The sequence below is a fragment of the Hyposmocoma kahamanoa genome, unplaced genomic scaffold, assembly GCF_003589595.1.
Source record: "Hyposmocoma kahamanoa isolate Upper Pololo Valley unplaced genomic scaffold, ASM358959v1 224, whole genome shotgun sequence".
NCBI classification, from domain to species: domain Eukaryota; kingdom Metazoa; phylum Arthropoda; class Insecta; order Lepidoptera; family Cosmopterigidae; genus Hyposmocoma; species Hyposmocoma kahamanoa.
The window spans coordinates 9,978,673-10,001,054 of record NW_020653743.1 but is presented as its reverse complement, the minus strand read 5'-3'; the positions used below and the strand labels follow the sequence as shown (position 1 = coordinate 10,001,054).

The 22,382-nt window shown below is 33.7% G+C and overlaps 2 protein-coding genes across 4 annotated transcripts in view; both read left to right on the top strand.

Moving 5' to 3' along the window:
- Nucleotides 1-10,143, top strand: part of LOC113228187 (endothelin-converting enzyme homolog) — a 129,740-nt gene extending 119,597 nt beyond the window's left edge. For both annotated transcript variants that reach the window (XM_026461423.1, XM_026461422.1), the window contains 5 exons: nucleotides 253-414; nucleotides 2,612-2,801; nucleotides 4,068-4,198; nucleotides 5,441-5,580; nucleotides 5,754-10,143. In XM_026461423.1, coding sequence (XP_026317208.1) covers nucleotides 253-414; nucleotides 2,612-2,801; nucleotides 4,068-4,198; nucleotides 5,441-5,580; nucleotides 5,754-5,930 — 800 coding nt within the window. In that variant the 3' untranslated portion in view covers nucleotides 5,931-10,143. The remainder of the gene's footprint in view (nucleotides 1-252; nucleotides 415-2,611; nucleotides 2,802-4,067; nucleotides 4,199-5,440; nucleotides 5,581-5,753) is intronic.
- Nucleotides 10,144-11,547: 1,404 nt separating this feature from the next.
- On the top strand, nucleotides 11,548-19,266 carry LOC113228186. Of its 2 annotated transcripts, none has more exons than XM_026461420.1 (5): nucleotides 11,548-11,686; nucleotides 13,913-14,007; nucleotides 14,655-16,169; nucleotides 16,337-17,080; nucleotides 17,893-19,266. In XM_026461420.1, exons 2-5 carry the CDS (start codon nucleotides 13,938-13,940, stop codon nucleotides 18,924-18,926), a joined length of 3,363 nt encoding a protein of 1,120 aa, XP_026317205.1. In that variant the 5' UTR covers nucleotides 11,548-11,686; nucleotides 13,913-13,937; the 3' UTR covers nucleotides 18,927-19,266. The 2 variants fall into 2 exon arrangements, with proteins under 2 accessions (XP_026317205.1, XP_026317206.1); XM_026461421.1 differs by having other exon boundaries at nucleotides 11,548-11,810.
- Nucleotides 19,267-22,382: the final 3,116 nt, after the last annotated feature.

Below are 22,382 nucleotides of genomic sequence, written 5' to 3'. Positions count from 1 at the left end.
TTACTTGATTAACTTAGCTTTCGATGTATCTCAACACAAACGTTTTTCCGTCGGACGGAACTTCATCATGTCAGTTGTGGTAACATAAATATGTAAAATGATTCTCTTTTTATATTTAAATAAATATAATGTGTAGAACGCTGCTGCAAATTTACGTCGCCTTAATTTTGCCGACCTGTTTTTCTAATCATGCTATATTTGACGGAGTACAGTGTAAATTATCAAATGACACAATTATTCATCTTATCCCAGGTTTTCCTGACTATATCCTGGACAAAAACGAACTGGATAACCAATACGAGGAGCTAGAAGTACATCCTAATAGGTACTTCGAGAACAACATCAACTTCAACAAGTACAGTCTTAAGAAAGACTTGAGGAAACTCGATCAGCCTGTGAATAAAACTAAATGGGGTAAGAGTGTTTTACATTGATAATCTTATATTAGGTTGTTCTTGCAAGGTAGTTGAGAAGACATGTGTAGAGAAACAGGAACAATCTTAGATATTGTCTTTATTCGTTCATGGTGCAATAGACGTGAATTAATAGTTGAATTACGATATAAAGAAACTTAAGCCTGCTCAACATTTCTTTCAATACGAAATCCAGTGACATACTAAAGTTGTCACATTACTTCCACATATTATTTCAATTATAATGTGATAATTTAAGTAACTCAGCGTTACAGGAACCAGTTTTCAGACATTACATAAATAGCAGATATATAAACTGCCAGAAATAAATAAATGTAACTAATTATGAGAGAAGACACTGATTTCCGTAACACAGGTCATTGAACCTAGCTCGGAAGTCAGGGCCTTACAATGACATGTAACGTTTCTGTTTAAAATAAAGAATTATTATTATTATTATTAGTTTTGGCTCCACTCTCACTTCCATAACATTAACTTCGAAAGATAATTGTTAAAAATTTATTTCGAATACAAATATATGAACCGTAATATAAATGAAAGAGATCATTTACCATAACGAAATAGATTTATATAAACTTTTCACGTTGATTCGGCGATTGTGCGTCTCGACGCAGCCCCGCCTACTTATTACTTGTAGGTTCAGAAACAAATTTAATGGTCACCATGATAGAAATTTTGACCGCAACGTATCGAAAGATATCGGTCGTCGTTATGAAAGAGATTGGTCACCGTAACGAAAGGATCGATCTGCGAAAATTTCCACAACAATTTATCCGTAGCATGAGTAAAAAGAAGTGGCTGTGGCTCTAATGTTTGACCTATTTGCCTATCAAGCTATTTATGCCCAGCAGTTCCATGTACTCAGTTCCACGTGGAACAATTGTAACCTTAACATGTCATATTTATATTGAGTTCTAGTTTTCGCGATTGTCACACATAGGAAATGCAACTATTTTTCCGGATTTAAATCGCGTACATTTGTTTTTCAAACAAATCAACGTTTCGCACAGGTCCTGTATGTTATATTTATTTCCATTAGTTCTACATCATTTTAAACTATTCTTACACCTGACTTTTCTTCCTCATCAAATCTTTAAAAGTTCATTAACCCCGTTTCCAAGATGTTAGAGTCTATAAATGCAGAACATGCAATAACAAAACACTGATTTTTAGCAAAGGCCTTGAGTTCGAATCCGGTTTCGCATCTTCGAGTTTCTCGGATTTTCTTTGCGAAATTTAATCTGAAATTTACCAAGAGCTTTCCGGTGAAGAAAAACATTGTGATGAAACCTGCACATCGAAGAACGTTCACAATCCTCGGAAAACCTGTAAGGTCTCCTGCTACCCATATTAGCCTAGACCGCCTGAGAGGAGACCCGTGACCAGCAATGGCACATATAAATGGGTTAATGATGATGATGATGATGATTATGAAACGATTAAATTACAACAGAGTTCATGTAGCAGTGACCGAGGCATTACTAATTCGTACCTAAAGCGCAATAGCGGACAAGTTGGAACTTTAACCAACCAGTTTATATAGACATCTCCGAACTAAAATCTTCTATCTCTTTCTGTGCTAACGGATGCGACCGATGCACTAATTCTCACTCGAGAGCAAAGGACTCCACAAACTTTTCATTTATTAAGTTCTACTACAGCTTCCACTCCTTAAAAAATCTTCAATAATAAAACTGGAATAATGGAATGGAATGCTCGTCATCTCACTACGTGATCGAATCCGAAATGAGGAGATCTGTAGAAGAATGAAAGTCACCGACATACCTTAAAGGATTAGCAAGTTGAAGTGGCAATGGGCAGGGCACATAGCTCGTAGAATTGACGGCCGTTGGGGCAGAAAGATTCTCGAATGGAGACCATGAACCGGAAGGCGTTCAGTGCGACGGTCCCCTACTAGATTGATGGATGACCTGGTAAAAGCGACTGGTAACCGATGGATGCACGTCCCATCCAATCGGCTAGCCTGGAAATCTTCGGAGGAGGCTTATGTTGCTGTAAAGGGCCTGGAACGTTGGTTTGTTTGAAAAAACAAATATACGCGATTTAAATCCGCAAAAATAGTTTCATTTCCTATGTGTAATAATCGCGAAAACCTAAGAACTCGATATGGAATATAATTTTTATATTTAAATTACCTAAGGTTCCATTTTCTCCAGGAATGACACCATCAACTGTAAACGCTTACTACACCCCGACAAAGAACCAAATAGTCTTCCCGGCTGGTATACTGCAATTGCCATTTTACGATGGGGATAACCCCAAGAGCGTTAACTACGGCGCCATGGGGGTCGTCATGGGACACGAGCTGACGCATGCTTTTGATGACCAAGGTCGGGAGTACGACAGGTAAGATGATAAAATAAGCTCTGGGAATCGAGATTTGGAGAAAACCCTGTCCTTGACATCTTGAAAGATACTCGTAAATAGATAATAATCAGGGATCGGGAATTTAGAGAGTTAATTTACCTAAGGCATGAACGTTTTCTAAGTATGGACATACACATTTCGTCATCAACGCGTATAAAATTTCTTTTTTATTTTCTAAACATTCCAAAATGTAATTTGACTTATGTTTCTTTTTTTAATGGTTAAAGTATTTAAATACGTTACTACCTGTCGAAACACAAGTACAATATTATTTTTTGAGACAATAATTTGTATCAAGTACTTAATAGGAAATTATAATTTGTCGCCAATGTACACTCAAATTTCAATAAATACATTCTTACAAAAGTATTTAATTATTATTATTATGTTATTTGTGTATTTATTTTAATAATGTGTGTATTTAATATTATTGTTTATATATTTATTGATGAGTAGTGTACTTATTTATAACCACTTTCATTACAAGATATTCTTTGGTTGCGCCCCCCATTTCAACTGTTAATGTCCTATGGTTGCCTGGAAGAAATTGCTACTCAGCAATAAGGTCGCCTAATGTACATTATCTTACTCTGTGATACTTACATTACTATTCTGTTTTATCATTGTAATTTTTAATGTGCAATAAAGAATATTTAATTTCATTTCAAATAATACTCATATTCATTGTAATCCGGCCTACGCGATGGCGCTATCGTTCTCCGTCCGATGTCCGTCCGAAACAATTACTGTCAAATAAATAATACTCGCCAAATTATACGACGTATAATGCGAATGAATTTTCATACTTGACATTGTTTTTTAATTTGGTCGCGTATTACTTATTTCACAGTTAAGTAGTCAATCGGACGTAGTTCTGAGAGGTCTTCTCAGAAGGTCGTTCTACGTCCGATTGACCACTTAACTGTGAAATAAGTAATACTCGACCAAATCAAAAAACAATGTCAAGAATTTGTAGAAGAGAATGTCCACATCATTCTTTAGTTAAGCTAAATTAACTCGCTCGATTCTGATCACTGATAATAATACAGAACTTATAGCCATCCATAATTCTACACTGATATTAGTTCGAAGTAACGAGATAGCAAATCGTGCAGCGCCTCTAGCGGTCAAAAGAAGAACTAAAAATTTGAATAGTCATGCTTTACAACGTCGCTAACATTTTCAAGACTCGAATGTTAGAGATGCCGCTATATATTTTGTATTACAGTTTAGTTTTTCTTCTAGATATGGCAACCTAAACCAATGGTGGAACAACGAGACGGTCAGTCGTTTCAAGAAGCGAGCGGAGTGTATCCAGAAGCAATACACTGCGTACAACGAGGAAGGGCAGCATTTAAACGGGAAACAGACTTTAGGTCAGTTTTTAGAATGCTAGTAACCTTAGGGCTTACGCACCCACGAAAACATGTGTGATGTATTAGATCTGTGACATGATGGTGGCTAGAAGGGTGATTTCCTGATTTTAACCCACCGAGGAGGAGGTTTCCAATTCGACTGTTTTTGTATATGTGTTACGCGATAAAACCTTTGTTAACAGATTTTGATAATTCTTTTTTTGTTGGAAAGAGGGTACCTCAGTAGTGGTTCCATTTAAATTTGAAGATAATATTCCACCTCTAAGGCTGGGGATGAAACCGGTTTCGCGCACTTTCCGGTAACCGATTTCAACAAAACTTATCTATTTATTATATAAAATCAAATAACTTTTGAGGCCGGTGTTTTAGTAGTCTGTACTGAGGTTATTATTGTTTAATCATTGGAGATATAAAACTTTTCATGTCAATATCAGCACTTGCGTGCGTGTTACACTTGAGCGTGTGTGCGTTCTTGCGTATATGTAAATGTCACAACGCGTTTTATACGCATTGATTTGCATCTGGTTAAATTCATGTTACCATGAATTGACGGTGTTTATAGATGCTAGTTACTGTACGTAGTTTCTAACGACAGTAGGTACTGTCAAATGTACAGGTAGCAGATAAATGTTTAATAGAAAAGTATTCAGAATTAGAAAACTTAATAGCACGCTACAGCTCCAATTTCGGTATGTTAGCGTACATGCCTACTTTGTTAATTAAAAATATCTAAGTATTATTTATAGTATCTGTAATATAAATAAATAAAAAAATAGTTTATTCTTAAACGTGACATAACACTTACGGCATTGATTACTTTGATTTTTTTTAATTATCTTGTTGGAGAAAAAATCTTAGCAAGACGGATGCCCATGAGTAAGTCGATGTATGAGTAAGATGAGTAAGTCGGTAACCTCGGAGTGGCAAAAGATAGCGAAGACTTTAATTTATTATTATTTATCGCGTCACTTAATATTATAAGAAAAAATACCACACCATGAAATGATTTTTTTAATAAGGATTAATTTAACGGTACACTTAAAGACAGCCTTATAATTCCAATTTGCTATTGGTCAATAAACGTATTGAGGATTAAATATCGTGACGTTAACTTTTTTGTAGATCTACTGATGACTAATATTTGAGGGATAGGTCAGTGCACTTTATTACATCTTGTATTTTGCTTGTATTTACTCTTGTACTTACACAGAACACTGGTTGACGAAAAAAATATTATTTCAGGTGAAAATATAGCCGACAACGGTGGCTTAAAAGCCTCCTTCCATGCATATTTGGATTACAGCAGGCAAGCAGAAGTGAATCACACTTTGCCCGGTCTCAAGTACAACCATCGGCAGCTATTTTTCATATCTTTTGCTCAGGTAAAGTTATTCTCTTGAAAAATAAACCCACTTTGGACAGCGCCATCTTTGGATTTATCGTTCTTGTACGTAAGAACTATTTGACTGTTAACATTCGTTAACGTTGGTATTATTTTACTGTGTGATTTTTATTTATAGAATGGTTAATGAAATATTTTATATTTTCATTTTAGGTGTGGTGTTCTGCAATGACGAAGGAATCCACGAAAATGCAAATAGAAAAAGACGACCATACGATCGCTAAATATAGAGTAATCGGTCCCATATCAAACCTAAAAGAATTTTCTAAAGAATTCAAATGTCCCCTAGGGTCAAAAATGAATCCTGATCGTAAATGCGAAGTTTGGTAAAAAAGATAAGCTTTTATCGGCACGGAGCTTTCGAACATATGCTGCTTTTCAATTAGCAGCTTAAATGTTGCTTTATTTGAGGATTATTATTGTCATAGATTATTTAACAAATTGTACTAATTGTTCTCATGTCGCATGCAAGTAAATTGCTTATGAGATTTTTACCACGTTTATTACATAATCTATGATGATGAATTTATAAGAATTTTGAAGGATGAAGAGCTTAGTGATGACAAAAACGGGTATTACAAATTGAAATGATGAACTCTGCACGCTTTAATGTGTGCAATTTCAATTTAGTTATTCTGGAATTGAAGTCACAAAATGTATTTTTGCTTTTACGTTAGTTGTAACATGTCATTATTATAAATACCCTCTGAAATATAAAAAAATTGGTGCAGTCGATATCCTATAATACATGGCCCTCTAACCGACGACCTTTTCGTTCTGAGAGCCTTCTTACGCAATTAATAATAAAGTGTAAAGGCGTTCCAGCTCTTTGGTTAAAATTTGTGTTTATATAAATGTAATTGTCGTGTCCAGCCTCCGTGTATGATGACCAGCGGATTGACTGGCCATGAGGCAGACTCACCACACTGACAGAATTCAAATTTAGACCGACTTTCTCTTGGACAAATGACGAAGACCGACTTTCCTTTGAATAAAACACGACGAGAGTATTCCTTAATAGAGATGCGCTTTGTTAAATCGTATTAAAACCCATTAATGTCCAAAATCGAGGGCAAAAACTATTTACAACTAAAATACTTGTTACAAATCGAGTATAAATCATATATTTGAATAAAAGTCGATTCTATCTAATCCAGACGATTCGATTTGATATAAATCGAATTTTTCATCTAAAAAAGATTTTGTACATCGAAATTTGTAATAAGTATGGAATTATACCAAATCCGTATTCGCCGTTTCAGCCCACGATTTTGAGCAGAAATGGCTTAAAACGCGGCTTTTTGGCTAAGAATCCGGTTAAAATCCGGGCGGGTTGATTAGGTTTTAACCCACTATCCATCTCCGGCCCTGACTAAACCTCTAACGACAAACCGTACAGGAATTAAAGATCAAAATCGCTTAAAAAGTTTTTTAAAACGTCATTCCGTTATTATACAATAAGTGAATCAAAATGAATTTTACGGCTCACACAATAAAGGTTTCTTTAATACCTTTCTTCACATTGATCTAATCAGAACCAAATAAGTCGGTTAGGGGATCAGGTATCTTAGGAAATCGACTGTACTCAGTCTGGAGGCGACATAAATTTGTTGTCCTATAATGAAAATACCTAGTATTAATGTTAGTTTAAGTGACTGTGCAATGTTTAGTCGTACTTAAAAAGGAATATTCGTAATTTCAAATACACAGTGCCATTAGAATGGAGCGATTTGACTATGAACAAAAAAAGCGTGTAGATAATCTATTATTTTTTACGTATCACCGTATCACCCTGTATCAGATTAATATTAATTTAATTTCACAAAATGCTGGTCATTTTAAATATATAATTTGATTGATTTGGGTCCTTTTAAACCAAAAATATGGCTTTATTAAGTGCATAATATAATATAGTCATATAGGTACATAGTTTGTGTGATATAAAATGGTCAGAATAGAGTGTTCCAAATGAGTACATAATACGTCTACAAGGAGTGACATAGAGTGGTTAAAACCGTCAAATATTATTAAGCACTTTTTTGAATTCCTGATTTTCGGAAATAGTTTTACTGCATCTTAAGATAAAAACTAAGTACTGTAAAGGGCCTCTCGCTCCGCTACCTGGCGCCTCCACCACTTGTAAAGGGCGTAGTCGTGAGATGGCGTAGCGAGAGGCACTTTTTAATGAGAAACGAGGTGGATTATATTCGTAAATAAAACTTTACTGCGTGTTTTCAGTTCGAAGCTTTTTCTAGAACAACCAAGATATTATTTTTTTACAATACTACTTTTTTATATACATATTATAATTCTAAATACAAACCTACATTCAATCAGCCAGCACTAATACAAACCATAATGCCTAATCTACAGTATTGACCTAGGAAACTGAAGTTGGATTTTTAAGGCGAGTCACTGGAGGAGAAGCGGTAAATACTGTTTGTTAGATCAAATGATTTAGGTATTTACTGTTAAATAACGGTCTCACAAAAAATATAAGATACAACCTAAGCATATTAATTAAAGAATGTACTAATGTATAACACGATAGGATGTATTACCTGATCATATAACATCCTGAAAACAGGCGAAAATAAAAGTCTAAAACGAATTATTTCAGAATAAAATATCTAACTTTGCACATAATTTTTATATGGAGATATTTCTATTAGGCACTACAGAGAACCTGCTAAATTTTTGTTTTTAACTGAAGTCCTATTACTAGATTAATAAAATTCACATTTATCCCAAAATTTGCAAATTGCCCAGTAGTTTAACGACATGACACTCCTGTTCACTCTACGCCTGTTCTTATTTTATTCATATTACTTTACAGCGCGCGGATTGCGGGACGTGAGAGGTGACCCCCCTGCGTTAAAATAGCTCTACTAATTCTAGTGGCGCCGTGTTTTTACACGGCGCCACAAGAATTGTTCTTATGTATAATTATTATTAAATGCAATAGAAAATGAATTATCTATTACATTTTTTTAAATGCAATAGATAATTAACCAAAGTAAATATATTTTTAATAGCCTACAAGCAGTAGCTTGTTATAACAAATGCGGATATTGTACATACTTTTATTAACCTACGATCATTTCCGGAAATCTGGAATTGGAAAATTTTTATTAATTCATATGTGGTGGATTTAACCACTCCATTACTCCACTTATTGTACCTATTGAAGACATTTATCGACTCATTTGGAACATCCTATTTCGGCCATTAGTGATATATTGTGTATGGTACATATATTGTGTTATTCGTGTTGTAGGCATCGCTAACGTCAGAATTATGTAATTAAAAAATTAAATATGCATAATTTTGTATAGTATTTTTTTTAAACCTTATTATTGTAATACATATTTTTATATTGTTTATAAGTAATTTTTAAATAAATATCGCGTTGCTTTTGGTGTATGTTGGCCAGTAATATTTATGGTGTAAGTAGTACAAATAGAACTAAGAATTCTGGTACATTGTTACCTATAATTAGGCTGTCACATATATTATACGTATAATACTGTCTGAAAGATTATGTTACCAAGCGAAAAATCCACAAAAGATGACAATAATTTTTGTCTCTCAATGTCACCCCCAAACTCCTAAAATGTAAATGTGTCGTCGTCGTATCTTATGTGTTATTCACATTTCTTATAAGGATATCTCATTTTTGTACAATGTGAAATAAGCTGATAGTGCTAATACTATAAGAACTTTAAATAGCTAAAAAATGCCGTAGGATTATACAAGGTTATTAATGTGAAATACTAACAACCACGCATGACTATACTATTATAGTTGGCGAAATATTATTTGCACCGATTCGTATTTTCGCTTCATCTTTGGAATACAATACGACAAAAGAGTGAGCCGTCTCGGTAACGCACGTGCTATCTGTATAGTGCAAACAGTTCATTTTAACACTTTTTCGCATTGGCACTTAATTCTAAACTTGACAATCTTTATGCGGAACCAACTTTGTTGAATTAGTAAGCAAAGATTCTGCAGTCGGTATTTTACGAAGTATCTGCTGTTAAAAAATTTACGTAGTATTGAAGTAGAATTCAGAAAAAGCATTGTAACGCACCGAAGACTCGTACGATGGATCAAGCGCGTTAAATCCATGTATGCTTTGAGTAAAAGAAGTGTTAATGGTATTATTACTGTATTGTAATAGAAAGGATAAGCCGTTCCAAGAGATAACATTCATCGGTGCAAATAATATTTCTTCAACCATAAATAACATCATAAACAACAACGTTGTTTCAAAACTTTTCACAAAACATAATAAATTTTCCAAAAATAAACTTTTAAATTTATCTCGTATTGTCTGTCTGGTAATAAGCTATAACTACCATATTCAAACGTGCAAGCGTACTGCCCGACGATCTCCACCCCCACTCTTGCGTTTTCCATCGGACTGGCATTCAGTTCTTTCTTTCGTTACCACACAGGGTTATCACCGTTTAGAGCGATCTATTTCAATATTTTTATTTTTGTACGAAAGTAAAATCGATGAATTGAATAAAAATTGTTGTTTATAATGTTAGTATTGTAGTCCTGCCAGGTTGTCAGCATTTTATAAATAACTCTTGTACATAATTTTCATCCAATGCCAAACTTAGAATTGTAGCTAAATATTTTCATATCATTCAAAATTATGAAAAATATATTCACTTATTATCGAGACCAAATAGCTAGTTAACATTTAATCAAAAATCTCTATAAAGGTATAGTCCTCATGTTATTAAGTGTGATTTTATGCGATAATATATAAAAATATAGTATTTTTTTGTAGTTCGTACAAAACGAAAATATGTTTCATTATAATTAAATTTTGTAATTGTTAAAAGTCAGTATTAATTTATCGTGAATTACGAAATAATATCCATTTTCATTATAAACGAGTAGTAAAGGTGTAGCAAAATCCATAATTAACGCTTAGTAGCTTAAGCTGCATGTTATTTACTATCTTGTAAGATATGTTTTGTTCCCCTTTACGTACATAAGTTTTAATTTGTATCGTATTTTATTTTTGACTGATTTTATCATGGAAATTAAAAATTTAAGTAAATTATAATAGTTTTTTTATCCCTTTTTCTCATTAAATATTTATATCAATAGATGATCAAAAAAGGTATACCACATACATAGATACCTGTATAGATATAGCAACAAGGAACGACATAGAGTTGTTAAAACCACGAAATATTAATTTTATTACTTTTTTCGAATTCCAGATTTCTGGATGAAAAAAACTCGTCTCTTTATGAAGTCTTATCACCTTCATAAATATAATAAAATTATATTTATAAAGGTGATAAGGCCGTCAAAATTGCACTTTCGTGTTGTCTAAGCGTCCAGCAAATTTTTTTCATAAAAAGTATCAAAAGAAAAAAGATTTTCCTTTTAAAATACGACATTTTTGCTAGTGGTTCGAATGTATGAACATCTGTTATACAGTATTTTTGAATATAAATAAAATATTTTTAGAGTGCGATCACAACGACTTTCATGCAAACTAAAACGTCCTAAAATTCCCCTCGTAAATATATTTTTTTTTTCATAAGTAATGGGTGGTTCTGCCGTGGAGAACGCTCCGCAGCACAACCACATTGAATGAAAGTTTACGACAAAACTAGTGCTAAACTTAGGTGCTAAAGATATTTTTTAAATAAGACTAGAATTTTATAAAAATGTTATAGATATTTTTGATAAAATAAAAATTTATCAAAGCTTAGGTGGTTCTGCCCCGAAGTATGACGCAATAATATGAGATATTTTGTATCACAAATTTTAATTTAAGATTAAATACGCATAAAAGTATGTACAAAAAAATCGTCGAAAATCGATTTATAATCTGTGGCGATTGCCAAGTGAACTCTATCCATTCGAAGTTCGTCCAAAAACGTTCGATGTTCGTTCGTTTTATAAAATGGCCGACCGAAACGCGTTCTGAGTTTTGAATAACGCATTGCTGCGTTTGTTGGATGTAATATTGACGGATTTTCTGTTTTAATCTGAAGAATTCCGCCGCTAATGTCAAATTTTACCAAAATAAACACAGTTTTATTGTTTTGGTGAGTGTTTAATCGGTATTTTAAGATAAACAAGAATAAGTGCGGGCTATGACAATGTAATGCGTTTATTTTTGCACTTCGTTAATTTCTGCGATGTTAATCTCGGAGATTTCGAATGGTAGTGGTAAGTGTACCCGGTAGATTGGATATTATGTGAAAGTATTAAAAGTTTTATATTATATCTCAGGAAACTGTATTTATAATCAATAATTATATACTCATAACCAATAAATTGTTGTATCGACATCGGAGTAATACGTGTACTGAAGTGTGTGTATGTAATTTAGACCCATAATGAAGTTTGGAGTGGTAGGTAGTTTGTTTAAAAGCATTAGTAGAATCCATCAATTTACCAATATTGATATTTCTATCACTCGCGGTGTTTTTATACTCCATATTTAAAATATACCACACTATTATATTAAGCATGCAGGAGGTAGTTTTTGCCCTATACAGTCAGATTAGTTATAGCAACTAACTAATTGTTACTTCCTGAGATGTAATACAGTAATCAATTATTGGCTGATTTAGGCCTGAACCTTGGTGGCCCAACGGTTTACAGTGTGGGTGCTGGATGTGAAGGTCTTAAGTTTGATTTCTGGTAGTGTTTTTCTATGTTAAAATGTCTTAATAAGAGAAAAATTATAAAATATTTGCTTACTAACGATGGATCTCATATTAAACAGTGTAATTTTATTAATTCTGTGTATTAAATTGTAATTCGTCCCTCGCGTCATAAAATTGTGTCCCACCCGTCACAACTAAACAATTTAATTTCCTTAATATTTATCAAAGTTACTAATGTGGTGTATACATCAAATAGAAATTTACATTCAAGTTAGCCCATGAAATACTTGCTGAACAAAATATTAATAGTTTGTCTTGATCTTGGCAATGAAGCCATCACCTCAAAATAGGCAGGTGTCATGAGTCCCACCCATGACACTTAGAAAATTAAAAATATTGAATATAAATAATGTCATAAATGTATGGAAATAAATAATTGCGGTTGACTTGCATATATGGCTTCATGATATTTTCATTTTCAGTCCAATAAACCAATGGTTAGGGAGAAATTACTTAAAAGTTCGAGAAAAAAGGAGTCAAAATGTCTCGCCTGTCACTTTGGAATGGCCCAGGACCAAATTGGGAAATTAACTTTTCTATGTTAGTGCTGTTCTGGGTGTTGTGAGAAGTATCCCAACGTGAATTTCCTTGCTCTGGTGCTCATACCACAGAGAATTCCTTAGTTTCAGACCAGGCAATTGGTTTTTTTTTTATGATACTGGAAGGTGTCAATTAAGGAGCATTTGAGTGTTCACCATGTGTTCTGGTTTCAACTCTAGTGTGCTGTAGTGAGTATTGGATATAGATACCATGAAAGTAAGATGAAGGACGTAGAAATTAGAGCTTTGCATGAAATGTGCAATGTTGCTCTAAAGACTCAATGCTGAACAGTGTAGTAAGATTGCGTTGCGTGTGACAGATGATGTGGTGACCAAGTTAGAAAAGATAATGCTTTGATTGTTAGGTTGTATAGAAAGGTGCAATGTTAGTAGATTGATGGCACAAATCTATAGAGTAAATGTCCATGGGAAGCTACATGACATACCTTGATCAGAAGGGAAGTCCTTAAAATGGACAGGTTTAAAATACTAAGAATAGGCAGGCATTTATAAAGAGACTGATGCAAGTATAGGAGGTCGAAAGAGGTTTGTTAGGAGCATCACAAGTGCAGGTCTCTGCCTGAAGTGGAAGACAGGGTTGACTGTATGTATGTAGAAGAGAGACATAGTTACAAATATACAAACTTAAACAAAAATAATATTAAACCATAAATATTTTTACACATACGGCGAAGCTTGGTGAATGTAGTGTGTATGAGAAGTACAATATAATAGTACTAGACAATCAAGTTTTCTTAATTCTCTGATATTACTTTAAAAATTACTCCTCTTTGTAGAACTTTGTTAGGTCTGTTACTTATACAAATATTAAGAATATAATACACACTAAAACACATTAAAAATAGGATACAGAAACAGGATGTCAAAAAATAAATCTAATTTACTGTTTTCTAGTCTATTGTTACCCTTGTTAACTTAGAGTTATTTGGTGACTTTTTTCTATTCAACATACATAACATTGTATATTTCTATTGTAAGTTATTGGTGATGTGTTGTTGTAAAGTGGTTATTCATTTTTGTATGTTCAATGTTTTTATAGGTTGTGGTAAAGACGCTCAATTAACATGGATCAATCATACACAATCAAAACTGATGTGCAGAATAATGGAGAAATTCTCTTATTTTACGTTGATGGTAAGTTTTTTTCTATATAATTAAAGAGAGGCCCAAATAAAAACTTAACTAGAACTGTAACTAAATTCGATTTGGAATAAATGTAAACAAACCAAAACATATTACCAGTTACCACAGTTACCATATTTATTCCTGAAATTCGATATTGATAATACTGACCTTGAAGTCATGTCGATGTATGACGAATTTTGTTCAATAGAATTTACAAATCACTAGTAAGTGATTTGAAATCAACATGAATATGACCATTAACAATTTTTTTGATTTTAAAGGGGAGATTGCAAACATTTATTATTTATGCGCTTTTGTAATACATCTATAAATAAAATACATTGCTACAACTCTTAAGAGTATTCAAAACTATAGCTACATTTTAATTTAGCCACATTATTAGGTATCAAAAACTTTATTACTTTATTCACAGATCTTACGTATGAAAAGGTACTTTGCAAACATTATAATAATTGGCTAGATCAATATTACTTCTACATAACCCTATCACTTACTTACCTATTTTAAGCCAGCCTACATTTTTGAGCTAGCGTAAATGATGAGCATTGATAAAAAATGTTCTTTATACCTTTTTAGGAAATCAATTTACTGTAATTTTAAATGTCGCTCATCAATATTTTTTGCTAAATTTACAGAAAATGGAGCAAATGAGGAAGGGGTGCTCACAACAATACAAAACATTGAAGAAGGTCAGCTGGAACAACTTTCACAGAACTTCATCATTGAGGAGGCTGAAGTGAGCAATGAAGATGAATTAACTGTTGCTGTAGAACAAGGTGTCATTAAAGAACGTTGGCTTGATGAAGAAATCAGAAGACTCTTAATATTCTACATTGACAATAAAGATAACTTCCAAAATGGTATAACAAGGAAAAAGCATCTATGGACTGTTGCATGCAAAACCATGTTAACAGGCAAACATCCTAATGCTTGTGAATTGAAACTTAGAAACATGAAACGAAAGTACGCTTTGCTACGTATGGATCAGATAAAAAACAAAAGCCGTGATTATAAAAGGTGGGCGTATTACGATTTGTGTCATCAAGCATTTCATGATGACAGTTTGGTCAAGACCGTGATTGACGAGAATTCAATAGGTCGAGTTAATACGTCTTCAATTCAGCCAGATGAGGTAGTAACGACATATACAAAGAAATCTCGCGCTGGTGACAAAAAAGTGGAACAAATGCTCACATCTTACTTGGTTCATAAAAGACGTTCTCCGAAAGATCATTTGTGGCAAAAAAACTTCTGGATAAAGATTGCAATTGAATTAGGAGAAGATGCTGACTATTGGCATAAAAGATTTCTGAATTTTAAGCAACATTATATTCGTATGACTGAAAAACGTAAAGAGTCAGGTGAAGAAAGTATTAATTGGCCATATATGAGTATATTTGATGATATATTTGGCGATGATGAAGAATTTCAACAACGATATTGTTTAAAGCAAGTGAAAGATCAGAATAGTCAATTACTTACACCGGTTAATGTCCAACTGAATACACCAGTGCTAGTTTTAGACTGGAATGATACAGAAAAAACTGTCCTTGTCAAATATTTTTTTGATTGTTATGACGAGTTTCAAGATCGGACTATTCCAAACAGTGTTTTGTGGAACGAAGTTGGGAGGCTGTTGGATAAGAATCCTGACGACTGTAAACAAAAGTATCATGACCTCCGAGATGAACATTTACATTTGTATTTAGATGGAGGATATGATTTACGGACTAGAAAACCGATAGCAATTTTGTTTGACAACATTATTTCTAAGGAAACAGAACAACAGCTATCCAAAGATTATGTCAGTTTTGAACCCTTGGAAACAGAAAATATTGATATTTTGGTGAATTTTTTCTATGACAACATTGAGATCTTTAAAGATGCTATCTGTCATTTTGTTTGTTATGCTGCGATTGCAAAGAAATTGAGCATGAGTGTCCAAAATTGTAGGCGACAATGGGAAGATCTTGTGACTTTATACAAGAGCATTTTAGAGTACAAAAAAGAAGATTCTGATTCGCAGATTGATTGGAGATATATTGAAATTTTTGATCGGGTATTTGATTATGGCATGGATACCAAATTGCTTGAAGGCTACGAGAAACCTGTAGATGATGTTAATAAAAAAGGGCAGAAAGCTGCCTCTGGTGAGTTATTTAATTATGTTTTTTTAAACTCCGGTACACACTGAAAGTGATGTCACATTTAAGTTATTTGTAGTGCTTATGTAGGACCATTGCATTGACTCCTATTGAGAACTGAATTGCTGGCATCTTGTCATCTTAAAACTCTACCTATGTCTTTTTTGTTACAGTGAAAAAAGCATCTGATAATATGGAAGATCTATCAGACAATGTAAGTGATGACGAAGACTATGACCCCGATAAAGCTTCAGGTAAACGATCTCGGGGCACTGGAGACCCAAAACAGATCAAAATATTAGAGTACTACATGAAGAACAAAGATAAGTTTTCTACAACACTGAGGAGGAAACAATTCTTGTGGGATGTACTAGCTAAACAAATTGGGATATCAGCAGAACAATGTGCTCATAGATTTAGAAACTTAAAACAAGTATATGTTGCATATATTCAAAGAGAAATTGATAAGCCGGATAAACCAATTTTATGGCCTTACTATGCACTTTGCAAAAAAGTGTTTGGTTATCGGGCTATTAAAAATAAACTTAAAACTGGTAAATTAGAGTCCGACGACAGTGAAGACTGGGTACCCAAAGAAATTAAACAGATAATTAATCATTTTGCTAACCATTTCCAAAGTATAACAAATAATACTGATGATGCTTCAAATTGGGCATCCCTGGCTGAAGAAATGGGAAAATCGAAGACAGCATGTAGAGACAAATTCTTAGACTTGAGAAAATCGTACAGAAAAATCAAAACAATGATTACTAAGAACCCTGAGTGTAAGGTGAATTGGAAGTATTTCAAAATGTTCGAAGAGATTTATAATAAGCAATCTGGGGAACCAATGGAGGTTGATCAGGATGTGTCTTTTGATCAGATCACTGAGAATATCAAAAGCGAGTTACAGGAAGGTGAGTCAAGGTGTTCTCATCTTTCTTCATAGAGTCTGTCACGGATGGATTATACACCATCAATGGATATATTTTCGATTTACAATTTTATTTTTGCACATTATTGTTTTGCGTTTTTTAGAGCACCACTGTCGTTTGTTTTTCAGATCCCATCATAGTCATCTCGGATTAAAAATGTTGCAGTCATTATGCTTTTCAATATTAAATAATTTTAATTCATTGTTTATTTTGAATTTTTAATTATTATTGAAGGAAAGTACGATGTCCATTGTACTGTCTGTAGTTAGTTGACGACTAGGCATCGAGTATATAACCAGAAATATAGACGAAATGTTTAATTTGTTTGAAAACTATTCTGCCAAATCATTACGGTGACAACGGCGCTCCGATTGGCCAGCCCGAATTCGAAACAATTGACAAGTGTCGTCAATTGTTTCACTTCAAATCGACCAGTTTAACTTTTTCCCACACCATCTAATAGAACAGTACGACATTGTTAGAGATATTATCTTTATTACAATAAATACAGATTTTTTTTGGAATATATGGAGACGTAACACACAGGTCAATAGTTGGCCTGTCTATATTTCAGTGCAAACGACAGTTGATATTTATAAGAACTGTATCGCTAATGTGTTACCAGGATTATATGGCCCTTATTTCGTCTCTGTTTCTGGTTATATACTCGATGCAGTATTGTCAGTAGTGTTATTTATATTGTTGTATATTTCAAAGTAACTTATTCTATATTGATATAGTTTTCATAGACTATAATGTGATTTCTTTCTAAACGTAATCTTGTCTATTTTCAGATGAAGATTTCCAATGCATAATCGTCATACCAGAAGGAGAAGAACTTACGGACATCGGCAACGCACGTATTATAATAAAAGACAACCAAGATGCCAAAATAGAAGAACGTAAAAAACTTCCAATATGGAAAATGAAAAGTAAAAAACAGTTAATAAAACATGTGTACGATTATGTTAAAAGTCAGGAAGGAAAACTAATAGATACAAAAGAAATGTGGAATGAGATTGGATCTAAGTTTCCAGAGTCCACACCTAGAGCATGTAAAAATATGTATATAAGACTTAAAAATAGATATAAAGAGCAGGACGCTGAAAGTAAACGGCAGTATCAGTATGCTCCACTGTTGAAGAAAATCTTAGCTCTAAAACCTAAATATGTAAGGCCGCCTTACAATGATGACGAAGTGATTCTCAAAGAGCGTTCTACATATACTGATATATCTCTACCTTTATGGAAGGTAGAAAAGGCATTGCAGTATTATTCAGAACACTTAGAAGAATTCCTTCATCCGAAATATGACCATAAGTACGCATGGATAGAATTAGGAAAATTGGCTTCGTTAAATGCTCCAAAATTATTCAGAAAGATTAATTATTTAAAACAGTTCTTCAATAGTGAAAATAATGAAGTAAATGGCGAGAAGTTTGAATTTGGCGATTTATTAAAAACTATACTTGAAAAAGAATTCATTATGAAAATTGCTATTGCTAACGAGCCAAAACCAATTACTGATGAAGAAGAATCGACTACTCCTTGGACAGACGAGGAAGTTGAACAACTATTAATCTGGTATTTAGAAAACTTGGACAAGTTTAAGAACCCAAAATTTGTTCCAAGTTACCTGTGGATGGAAGCGTCAAATGTTTTGAACAAGAGCGCAGTGACTTGTTCTAAGAAAATGACAGAAATAAGAAGTCAATACAGCACTATGGTGAAGGAAAATCCAGATGCATTGTCAAATTGGAAATTTCATGAATTGTGTCAGAAAATCTATGGTACGGGGAAAAAAAGTAGTCAAATAAATGGAGAATGATGGAATGATTTATGGCCTGGGCTGCATTTCGTGGCGTTTAACTTAAAACATTGGTCGAATTGACAACGGTTAGGCTCTTTTTACATTGCTGCGGAACGGAATGGAAGCAAAGTTTTGTAACCATGGTAAAATTAACTCTATGCCAATAGTTTAACTTAAAAACTGATACGAGCCAATAACCTGGTCGGGCGTCTGGTGGAGAATTCCCGCAGCTACCGTATCGTATCTAATTTGTGGGTTACGTAATTGTCCTAAAGCTCTATGTGTGCGACCGTAAACGCGCGTGGCGGTCGCGTATATATACAAGCGGTGCTGTTGCTTTGTACGGAGTTACCATACTTCTCTTCCTGCTTAAATTTAAAATTTGTTGTAAACACATTGTTATTCTTCTTGTTCGTATCGTGTCGATACTTCTTTTATTTTAAGACTATATTGACTGTGAAAAGTACGTTGCTACCTTGACTGCACTGTCCATGGCCGCGTAGAGATCTTCCCGCGAACAGGTATAAAGTTACAAGGGGCACAAGAGTAAGTGCTGCATGGACTGTGTTGGGGGCACCGCAGTCACTTTGGGTTGTCTAGCATCCCTGAAACCCCGTTTACACATCGTGTCTGCAGTATCCTACCTGAGTGCGAAGTCGATTTAAGGACTTCTACTCGGGCCACCGCAGATCGCAACCTGGTGGTAGTTGCTCTTCAGGTATGATGAAACCAGATTGGGGGCTTTCCGTAACGCTCACATTACTGCTTGGCGGCAGAAATAGGTAAAATGGCAGTACTTTCCTCGACGAACTCTTTCCCAAGTAGCTCTACTGCTACTAAAATCTAAATACTGTATGAAAATTAGTAATGGCGCGATTGCAACTCTTCTATAATCGTCTAATTTGAACGCGCCCTTAGACACTTGGCCCAAAGATTAATTTTGAATTTTTAAATGGGAGAGGCGGTATTCTCCATCAATGGCAGTCCAGCGGGGTTTTTATAGGGATTTATTATTATTATGCAAGGTATTCCTACATACAACGTAGTTACAAAAATTCGTTCCCACTCTTTTTCGCGGTAATGTAAATATAGCATTATATCAATAAACAACGACGTAGGTCTATAGAAATGTTACTCCACTGCGACATAGATCCTTGTAGATGTGTAAAAGTACCTTTAAAGCTAGTTAATAATTTTTAAATGTAGATACTTGCTATAATTGTGTTTTAGGGTATTCTGTATATCCCCTTGAAATAATTAGTTTCATTGTAAAGATAAAAATTTTGGTTTCTTCTAAAATAATCAAAATACTTACATTTATTTGTATCTAAGATAATTATTACTAGTAATGCTTTTATGATAATAAAGCTGAGACTGTTCATTTAAAATACATCTTGTATTGTGTTGTTCCATTATGTTAAGAAGTTGCGTGTGAGCAGTTATAAATAAATAATTTAAAAAATATAAATTCCCTTTTTATTGTTTTCTTTTTTGTTTGGCTTTCATTTCAGTCTCGAAAACTTCTCGATCTAATATTTTCAGTCTCTTGAGACTTACCTAAGTCACTTTTATGCAAATTTAAAAAAAGAAAAGGTTTATTTTGGATGTATGTTACGCGGTAACTCTAATAATTTGTAAACCGATTTTGAGGATTCTTTTTTTCTTGGAAAGAGAGTAGGTACCTCATTAGTGGCCCCATTTAAATTTCAAGAAATTATTCCACCACTAACGGCCGCAAACTAGGGGATGAATGACTTTTGCGGTCGGTTTTTTTAGTACTCTGTACTGAGATTATTTAAATTAAATGGTTCAATTTTAAAAAAGTTTTACAAAAAACGATTATATAGCTAGGTAAAAACTTCGTGATTTAATCACCTAGCGATGAGCTAACAATCTCCATACTTAAATTAACTTACTATTAAATGAACTAGTTCTAGATATTATGGTTACGCATTGACCTGTCCCGGGATTGATTTTCAAAAACAGCCGCAGAAAACATTTATGAATGCAGGATACTGAAAGCATTACTATGAGACAAGTTTTTAACGTTTTTTTATTATGCCCAGTGACGGGACTAACAAGTCGTGCGCCTAGTGGTAAGCGACATGCCTGTCCCTAACAGTTGCAGTGCCGCATATACCCTGTTACGAACGGTTACCATGCCGGACTACCACGCAGAGGTCCCAGGTTCGATTCCCGAGACGGGATAAATATTTGTATGGCCTACATTTATTTATCTCGTGAGTTTGGGTGTAATTTGTGGTTGTCTATATGTGTCCATGGCACTACCCGCGACTCAGGGTTTTCCCTAGCGCGGGGCTATGTTGACTGTGTGCGTTATTATTTTTATTAAGAGTTTTGGCTTGGATATAAGTCCTTTGTGTAGTTTTCAGGTAAGTTTTTTGTACTCAATTTTGGTGACAATTTTTATTATTTAATTACTCGAATATGTCTTCGTGAAATATTAAAGAATATTTCAGGTTAGGTACCACACTCGAATATTAAATAACGCTTCATGATGATATTCTACAAATATTTAAATAAAAAGAAATTGTCACCAAAATTGAGTACAAAAAACTTACCTGAAAATTACCTGTTTGAGCCATGTCTTCGTTTAATTATCGGCATTCAAATGAAATATTTTCCATTGTGATTCTACAACAATATGTTTTCACTTTCTGTTAAATAATTTAGTTCTCTTATTTGAGCTAACTATGAATTTGTATGATGTATGATTTGTTTTTTCTGAGTGTTCGATCTTTGTATTAATAATTATGAATTTGTTATTATCGGAATTTTCAAGATAAACTCTTTCGTAATTTGGTTTAAAATAAGGAATATAGTTTTAACTTTCTTCATCACTATTTCTTTCTTCGTATTTTCTTCATAATATACTTAAAATTAAATTAATCTTTGTAAATCTGTACTTGTAACTTCAATGGTCCGCCATTTTATTGACATTCATAGAGCTTTAAATAGCAGTGGTCTTTAAAGAGAGCATCGAGTATGAAAGAGAGGCACTGCATTGCACCTTGAAACACAAGCTGACAAGTCCCATGTGCCTGTAATTCTGCCTTTAAGTAACTAAAACACGGCTAAGGGAAAAGTGGTCAAATATCCGTTTTAAATAGCACAAAATAAATCTGAAAATTAAAAGAGTTCAAGTTAGTTAACGTGTCCGACATATCGGAACGTTTTGTATACCCTATTGATGCACGGCTGAAATATCATTAAACAAATTCAATATTCTAAAACTGGGTTATCGTTTTTTTATGATAATATCTCAAATTTTTTTTTTACAGCAGCATTTTAGTTAGCGGACGACAGAATTACCATGTCATCATTGTGATATTGGACATTACCTAAACTAACTCAAACAACTTTTATTCGCATCAGTCAGCCTTTTGAGCTCTTCTATTTCGTCTACTTTTATTCTTAAACACTGTGTTAATTTACAGTCGAGTTAAAGTGACA